Here is a 9,425-nt window from a genome sequence, read left to right as displayed (position 1 = left end):
AAACAAGGAAGGATGAGAAGAATCAAAACGACCAAATCGGTCAAACAAAGATTAAAAATACTTAACGGCTTCCGCGCCACAGGATATATTCGCAGCGGCATGTATAGGTACTTATACTTCACAGATTCAGAAGCCCTCACACGAAAAAAAGTCGTCAAAGAGCGCAGACAGGCCGTAAACACGTTGTTTATGTTTTATGTATGTCCGCGTACCAGGTGGCATGGTACTGCTGGAACAGGACCCCATGGTCTGTGTCATCAAAAAGTCAGAAACTTCAGTACCATTGGGTTCTAGCTGCTTGGAGGGCTATTGACTGGGTAGGTTTAGGTATTTTATTATGTTATTTTATTATTCTGTATTTTAACTTTAATATATTTTTCTATATGTTGAATAAACTTGACACTTTTGTTACACCAGCCTCTGGTTCTGTTCATTCTGAACCCGTACCAAATTGGGGAGTACCTTACCATGTTCAGTTATATTGTAATGGGATCCCTCACTCCTATTTGTGAGGGTGACATAGTCATTTCATAATATAGTGGATGGCAGAGTTCACACAAACTATTTAAAAAAATACAATAGCGTATATTAATTATATTTCTAGTGCTCAGTGCTGTGGCACGACGGGAACCCCTTTTTGTAACTATATCTTTCAGGACGCTGAGGACGGGAACCCATTTCAGCACAATATACGGTATATAGCAACATACTTTTCTTTATTATTTTTGAATACCTTTTTCTTTTCTTTTTTGAAGGGTCTGGAGTGGACTTGGTTTTGAGTTCTGTGGCATTATTTGAGAGACGGTTGATTCTGAACATATGTATAATACTGTATACAACATGTAGCTATCATGTGGATGCATCATCATTGATGCAGTTGAAGTGCATTAGGAAAAGATGGATGGAAAAAACCCTTAAGCATCATCAACTGAAAAATGCTGCATTATTTACAGGCCAAAGGTTGCAGCAGTGAGGTCATGCCTTGCGTATCACAATACGATACATGGACGATATTGGTTCATTATGGAGATACGATATGATTCAATGATTTGAAATCGATACAGTAACTATTTAAAATACATTGACATTATTTTAAACTAAGTAAATAAACTTTTTTCTTTTAAAAATTGCTAAATGCCACGCACAAATGTAGTATTAAATAATAGTAGTTAAAAGTTGATGCGAATCTGCACAGAATGAGGTCAGGTTGTGGTTTACTGAATGCAAGCAGACTGATGCGGGGTGAGTAATTAGACATGGGAGAGATTATTTCAGTTTATTACAGTGGATTGATAGAGCAAATGTATCACTTACCGCTAAATCCATCATTTAGCGTTGCATGATTTCCATCTGCTTCCATCTGAAGGGAAGCTTGGCCTGTTTAAAATGTGGAATTAAATGCTTAATTAAACGGGGAAAACAAATTACACTTCTTCACACAGCAAAAACTCTTCACAACCAATGTCATTTTTCTTTACACTATAAAATCCAACTCTGACCGTCCTTAAGGTTTTTAGCTCAAGATTCTTCAATGCCAAATTGTAAAGAAGTAGAAGGTGGTGTAGAGGCAGAAACATTTTTTTTAACCATTCAATTAATACATTCATTAATTGTAGTATTATTGAATGTCATTACATCACATGATGGTGATTTAAACTGTTTTTTTCCTTTTATGGAAATAGAACAAACTAAATCATGTTCTAAATTAGACCACACAGAATCAAATGTTGTCAAATGAACCATTAACAATTTTTTTAATATAAAATGTATAAAACCAATTGTCATTACCTTGACAATGATGGTCCAATTGAACAATGATAATAAAATTAATCAGCTTCATTTTTTGGGCAATTAAGAGAAAAGGCCTCCAACTGCTCTCCATCGCCGAAACCAACTATAGTGTTAGAGCTAGTGTTGGCTGCCGAGACCAACTGTGGCTTCCTGTTGTGCTTTATGATATCAACACTGACACTTCCAATATGGTATGAACTGCATGTCTATTGACACCCTGATAATGTTCCAGGATGCAACCCAAATGTATATTGGAATCATTAGGCCTACAGAAATGTTATAATGAACAATATATACAACGTGTGAATAGTAAGGACTGTAGTGTGTTAATGAAATCTATGTCTGTCTGTAGCCTACGGCTGTAATACACGCAACTCGAGAACCGTAAGCCATGAAGCACTTATAGCCTAAAATAAGTTTTGTTTAACCAAGTAAGTTACATGGCTGACATAAATTAGAATAGACAGTGTCAGCCAAGTATAATGTAACTAGGCACAATACAACTACCTCATGCTAAATGTATAATCCTGTAGCCTATAGAATATAATCAAAAGAATATCGATTAAATAAAAACTCATTAATGCCATCTGCTGAGGTGAATGTTGTCATGGCTAGGATATAACAGGATAAAGGGATAGGTGAGTACTAATTGGAGAAAATATAGATATTTTATGGACTATGGTTGCAACTCAACCTCAATCTTTGTTCCCTACCAAATTAAAAATAGACTGTTACCTAGGCCTACCTATAATTAATATGATTAAGTTCATGTAGCCTATGGCTTTGCCATTTTGTCAACATCACAAAAGTGTAGCATGAAAAAGCAATTGGTGTAAATTCTAATGTTGAATATTGTTCAGTTTAGTTATTTTGGGGGACATAATGTGGAATACATAAATATGACAGGCCATAATCCTCTTTATCCCTTTCTTACCAGATGGTAAAAGACTGCTCATATAATATTGAGACGGCAGCTTGTTCATCTTCAATATGCCATGGTTACCGGTATGTCTTGAAAACAGAAAACTGGATGAAGCCAGTACGTAGCCTATATATAATATAATATATAATAGGGGCCCTGTAACCCAGGTCCAGTGCAGCGAGTTTCTCTCACTGATAGACTCGCTGTAAGCGCTGGACCAGGGCTAGGGGCCCTCAACAATCGCTTGTTTAATGCGAAATGGAAAACAATATCCCAGAGAAGTGCACTGTAGTTGAGCCGCAGTACCCTCTGGTGGACAGAGTGTTTGACAGTGATATGAAGTTGAGCACGTGGACATTTCGCCCATCATAATACATGGTTGACTCTTTCTCAAAAACGTTGCGGTCAAGTAGCCTAGCCTAGTCTAGTAGCTTAGCTTTGATCCAGAGCGTGAATTCGCTCTGGACAAGTAGCATGATAAAAGAAAACTAGACCTCGGTACAAAAACGTATACCAAATGTAAAAGATGTATGGTTATTCTGGCTGTCCTATTTCCCCAGAATTGTTCTGCTTGTTAGCTTGTACTACCGGTATGTAGTCAAGAAAGCGGTAGTAGCACGCGAGGCTACGAGTAGTATAGCTTGTATCGTACAGTGACAGGCAGGCAAGAAGTCAGGTCCCACCGAGATTTGAACTCGGATCGCAGGATTCAGAGTCCTGAGTGCTAACCATTACACCATGGAACCGCCTGCACGTGTTGGCTTACTCACTCAATCAGTCTGTCTGTCTACTATTCAGAATTAGAATGAACTATTGTCACATATTGCATTTGCTGGTGTAAAACATCATAGGGTGAAAATCGTTTTAGTGCAAGCGCCGTCGTTTTTGTTATTTCCATAAAAGAGAGAGCGGGGAGATGGGAGTTAAAGTTAATGCCTTTTGCATTTAAGGTGCGAGAAAACAAAAACAATCGGCGCGTTTTACCTGTTGGGATCAGCCGCGACTGCATAGTCCACATAACGTAACGTTTTACATGATTTGCCAAAGCAAACTTGTGAAGTGTCGTCTGTGTCAGATTCTCTCTCTCGCTTCTCTGCTGGTTTGTTTACATGAGAAGCCAAACGCACATTGTGTTAACACCCATTCCTATTGGTTGACACTTCTGGCGCGCGCGCCTTCGGTGGCGCGCGCGTGTGTGTGTGTGTGTGTGTGTGTGTGTGTGTGTGTGTGTGTAAAACAAATCTATAAATTAAACAGAACATTGGAATAAGATAATAAATGTGATGTTCAAACATGTAACGTGCATGATTTCACTTTCCTGTGAAATGATATGATTAAATAATGAACTAAAACATGAAACGAATTAAAAAAAGTTAAAAAGCCAATGGATTTGTAACTGTGCCTATGATTTATGTAATTATATAACTTTATATATATTGTCGCAGTTGATCATGTTTAACCTCGCGTCAGTGGCGTCACCAGACTTTCCACCTCGGAGGAAAAATTGTGTACGGTACACCGATTTTTGACATTTGTAGTAGGTTTTGACACGCATGCGCAACGGCTCGTGCACTGCTCGCGCGGTGGTGTCGGTCGCGCGCCGATAACAGCCGATCAACAAGCCCACAACGTGTGTCAGCCGCGACACGTTGTGAGCTTGTAGATCGGCTATTCGTGGCGCGAGACACCGACCGTGCAACGCACTGCAGTCACTCACACTTGTTGGCGCGAGCGCCAAACAGACAGACCCTAGTCGGCTCAGTTTCTCTCTCATTTGGACTGAGCTGCAACAGCTGGTAGGTCTGAATCATATTATCACTATATTACTATACTATAATGTAGTTTAACTGTTTATGTTTAATGTTCCACACGGCTTCTTTGAGCTGCGTATTATATAACAACGTTATACGGGCTCGGACGGTTTGTTATTATTTTTGTTTTATAGATAAGAATAGATAATCTTTGAGCTGCCTTTGCTTCTACTATTTACGTTAGCTAATAGCTATTTAACAAGCTAGTGTTAACTTTAGCACGCATTTTGTTTAACTTAACATGCCATAATGGTAGCGCATAAGATGAGTCTGAAATTTAGAGTTAGTCATTTGAGACTAAATGAAACTAGTACATTTATAAATGTGTGTAGTTGGTGCAGATTTTAATCTGGTATTTGCGGGTCGGGCTTCTATTTTGATGAATGGGGTTGTCTAAATCATCATTAAGCGTTAATTAATGAAGGGGGACAGATAACATTAGATAACCACAGCTTTCAATGTGATATGATATGATCTTCTGTGGTCTTTGTGTTGTTGGCGCTGTGCCTCTTGGTCCAGCAGCTGCGGCTACTTTTTGGAGGGAGCTAGGCTATCGTTACATGCTCCTTTGTGTGGTATTTTGTCACATTCTGTTGTGTAATTGAATAATGCCGTGGACAGGACTACTATACTTGTAGTGTGATTATTCCTAACGGAGTGTTGTAATTGAGAGTCAGGTTTTATTTTCACCGGTAGAACTTGTAGAGCCTGTCAAGTTTACGCGCTAATTGTTGTTGGCGCGTCTACATTCAAATGCGATAATACTTTAAATATCATAGTTGCTGCACAAGTATCTTCTTGTCTAGTACATGTTGTTAACTGTCTTTGGGTTAGAATGAAATGTAATTTTTTTGGAAACCAAGAGAGCTAGAAATGCTGCTAGACATTACACTTCCTGGTGTTGCTGCAAGATGAGCTGTACAGTGTTTTACTGTCAATCAACATAATGACTACATTCTAACGTTGTGTTTGTTTCATTTTACAGAAGCCTCACTATCCATAAACATGACTAGACGAAGGTAATGGCTACAGCTGCTACATATGAATGTATTTTTTGTTTTTTAAACTTTGATAATTGGTCGATGTATTACGTATACTTAATGAAGTGCATTTTATCTCCACAGTGGTCGCCTGCACTCAAAATCTGAAAATGCCCAAATTCAAAAAGGCAAGATAACAAAGGTAAGAATCCTTAGTTTATTAAAGATAGTCATGAACATTTAGAGACACAGAAATATGAATGCATTTGTTGTACTTTTAACCCTTGAACCACTATGAATACATTTTCTGCTGTAATTGTATGTGCAACAGGTAATATGTTGTGTGACATAATGTAACTCCTCCTTTCAGCAGAACAGAAAAAAGCTCTATCAGCCCTTATCAAAACGGCAAAGTGAGAAGGTAACGCAAGACTTCCCTTTATTTTGAATCAACCCAACAAATATACATATCCTGTCTGTCTCACCTCTGCTTATTTATCAGTCACTAGACACATACTGCAAATGATTTAGCTATCGCCTGTATGTTTGTATCATCTTCTAGACTGTTTACCTTGGAAATCAGTCCTTTCAATTAATTTAACAGCCACTTCTAGAGTGGCTATCCACTGACTAGCCGGTGTGGCTTTGATTAAATTATGCTCCTGCTCGGTCTAAAGATAAGAATGTCATTCAAATGTTCTTCTGACTTTTCTTGTAAAGCTCTCAACAAGCATAATTTCCATTTCAGAACGAGTTGGTGCTTGAAGGTGTCACCAATCCCTGTATTCTCATTGAGACCCCTGAGAAGAGTGTCAACAAGCCCTCTGAAGAGTCCAGCTATGTGAGCCTCACAACCAGAGACAATCGGATACAGCCATCCCCCCTCCCACTACTCAGGTGAATAACAAAGTAACCCAGGCTCATGTCATATAACTATTGTCACAACTTCCTTTCCAAGGTCTTCCTGCCACTAATAATTATGCTTGTGCCGGCAACTTGAGCCGGTTGACGTTAATTATCCCCTTTCGCGACTAAATATTTTTTTTTTTAGATTTTCTCGCCTGACAGACTCGAAGAGATGTTTGTACTGCTCAAAAAAATGTGTCTGCTGCCAAAACAGTGTGTTATGTCTGAAGTACTTTCATCAGCAGCGGCTTGAACCGTTTCCATATCTGAAACAAGTTTATTTTTCCCCATTCATGTAGTTGGGGTACACCTGAGGATGTGTGGGAAAAGATGTTGGGCAAAGAACAGAAGTACACGCACAGCAAGAGCTTCATGCAGCTGCACCCCAAATTAGCACCCAGGATGAGATCAGTCCTTCTGGACTGGTTATTTGAGGTAAAGCAAAATATGATTTATTGTATTCATCTATGTTTTAAATGTATGTTTTTCACAGCAACCACATTTTGATACTTCAGCTAACGATTTGAAGTGTCAGGGGGTTCTTGTACTATTTTATTTCAAAGCTGATTGTGATTAATCTCAGAGGTTTTACTTATTCATTGATCTATCTCATATCGTGTTGTGGAGAGGCATTGTGGCTGTAGACGACTACATTTTATATTTTCTTTTCCCAAGGTGAGTGAAGTTTACACCCTGCATCGACAGACTGCGTACCTGGCACAGGACTACTTTGACCGGTTCATGTTGACCCAAGACAACACTGATAAAGACAGGCTGCAACTTATTGGCATAACCTGTCTGTTCATTGCATCAAAGATGGAGGTAAGCTATTGCATGTATGAAAACTTACATTGATGCAGACAACTATCTGTATGATTTTTGGGAATTACCCTGGACTGCTAATGGCTTGGGAATGGATTGTCTGCTAAAGAGAGTACACTTCACAACCCCTTTAAAAAAAGACTTTTCAAGACTTGCTACATTTCACACATTGCCTCAGCTTGGCACTAAACACTCAGCAGGCCATCAGTTGAAACAATCATGAGATCCAGTAGTGTCTCATTTGCCTACTAGTGCACTACAATGCACCAAGACAACAAAAACATTAGCATATGCAAGTTATTTTAATTGTGATGCTAAGTGTAACTAATTTTATATTTCCCTTCCCCATATAGGAAATATATCCTCCCAAGTTGGCAGAGTTGGCATTTGTGACAGATGGGGCCTGCCTGGAATATGACATTCTCAAAATGGAATTGATCATTCTGAAGGTAATATACTGGGTTGGAAGTGTACCACAACAAGATTTGTTTAACATGTTCCTTTTGTGGCAGTTATTAAATTCTACAACATGATTCTGTACAAAGTGAAGCTACTTTACATAAATGAGGATGTTTGCATAAATCGCCACAACAGATTTTCATGTTTCTGCCTTTCTGTTGCTTTTTTAGGCATTAAATTGGAACCTTTGTCCCGAGACTGCAGTGTCATGGCTGAAACTTTACATGCAGATGGCGTCAATGAACAACAACTCTGATCTTCTAGAACCTCAGTTTCCACAGGAAATCTATGTGCAAGTTACGCGGGTATGTATTGTATAATGAGAACGGTAGGCTCAAATGAGCCACAATGCATATTAAGAGAAATCTACTCTAAAGCATCATTTATACTTTATCGTACAGCCATGTCATGTCCCAAAAATACCCGATTGACAACACACCAAAAAACAAATGCATCAATGGCACCATTGAAAGTGACATTGCCATAATAAAAACGTAGTGATGTGAGGGACATGCCATGTGCCTGTAGTGAAGTTGTTGGTTTAAATCTCACCGGTCACTTTTGTCTTTCTCAATTTGTAGCTTTTAGATCTGTGTGTCCTAAATATAAACTCACTGGACTTCGAGTACAGCGTGTTGGCTGCATCAGTGCTGTGCCATTTCATCCAGTTTGAAACCGTTGAGGAAGTTTCACGTAAGCACAATACTGAATCAGAATACACATTCACTTTATGCATCTCTGTTCATTTCTTTCAACAATTTCCGTTGTCTTTGAATACAACCCTAAACTGAACTTTATTTACTCTCCTCAGGTTTGTCATGGGATGCCATCGAGCCCTGTATTGACTGGATGGCTCCCTATGTGGAGACAGTAGCACGTTATGGCGAAGTCATGCTAAAGGATTTTATTAACGTGAAACACAATAGACACAACATCCAGACACATGCCAACTACATGACCATGCTGGTTAGTATTACGCCACTAAGTCTTGTTTTATACTTAATTTGGCTATGATGGCATAATTGGCATTAACTGTCTGCAAATGTCAGATGCAAAACAGTGCAATAAATACTAATAAGCATTTTTGGGTGTTCCATTCTCAACCTGGTGTCCCTATTCTGGTTGGAAAATGGGTCATAGGTGGAAAATGCAATATTGTATTTTTGCTATTCAGCGTACACCGATGAAAAATAAAGGGTGGTTAAACAGTCTCTTGTGTGCATTTCAGGATGAGGTGTATCAAAGGGAGAGTCAGAGCCAGTTCCTGACACCACCTAACAGTACAGAGAAGTCTACTGCACACTGACATTTGGAAAGAACAAGAATTGGTAGAACAAGAATTAAAGGACTGGACTGGATTTATTTAACTGTTTGGGTCCAGAGAGGACGACGACAAGTATAGTTTACGGCCAAGAGATGGAGAAAGGGCTGCTGTTATCAGCTAAATTACCCTTCTGAACAGGTTACTTGCGCTGGGATTCTGAATCTCCATAACTGGGATTGAATGCAACATCCTGAGTGAATATGGATGCATGTAATCTTTGCTACACTACAGCAATGTGTCTTTGAAGACATTGCTCTTGGTAAGTGAATCTACTAAAAGGTAAACACAATGGCAGCCTGATCTCTTACTAGTACTGTTAAAATGTTCAAGTATTCCATATAACTTTTGCATAGATTTTTAAACACTTGAAAAAGTGTTTAAAAACATGTTTTGTTTGCTGTGACTCGAAC

At 38.8% G+C, this 9,425-nt stretch overlaps 1 protein-coding gene across 4 annotated transcripts; it reads left to right on the top strand.

Annotated features, from left to right (window-relative positions):
• The first annotated feature begins 2,727 nt into the window (after positions 1 to 2,727).
• Positions 2,728 to 9,232, top strand: LOC310858203 (G1/S-specific cyclin-E2-like). 4 transcript variants are annotated; one of them, XM_083764309.1, is made up of 12 exons: positions 2,728 to 2,796; positions 5,510 to 5,543; positions 5,649 to 5,706; positions 5,878 to 5,925; positions 6,253 to 6,401; positions 6,710 to 6,845; positions 7,086 to 7,232; positions 7,586 to 7,681; positions 7,862 to 7,996; positions 8,273 to 8,384; positions 8,503 to 8,657; positions 8,920 to 9,232. In XM_083764309.1, exons 1-12 carry the CDS (start codon positions 2,787 to 2,789, stop codon positions 8,995 to 8,997), a joined length of 1,158 nt encoding a protein of 385 aa, XP_083620435.1. In that variant the 5' UTR covers positions 2,728 to 2,786; the 3' UTR covers positions 8,998 to 9,232. The 4 variants fall into 4 exon arrangements, with proteins under 4 accessions (XP_083620435.1, XP_083620434.1, XP_083620437.1 ...); XM_083764308.1 differs by having other exon boundaries at positions 5,875 to 5,925; XM_083764311.1 differs by lacking the exon at positions 2,728 to 2,796 and adding an exon at positions 4,440 to 4,509.
• The last annotated feature ends 193 nt before the right edge of the window (positions 9,233 to 9,425 follow it).

The sequence above is a fragment of the Protomyctophum parallelum genome, assembly GCF_964188405.1.
Source record: "Protomyctophum parallelum genome assembly, chromosome: 1".
NCBI classification, from domain to species: Eukaryota; Metazoa; Chordata; class Actinopteri; order Myctophiformes; family Myctophidae; genus Protomyctophum; species Protomyctophum parallelum.
Note: the sequence above shows the minus strand (reverse complement) of the source record. Positions and strands in the feature narration are given on the sequence as shown.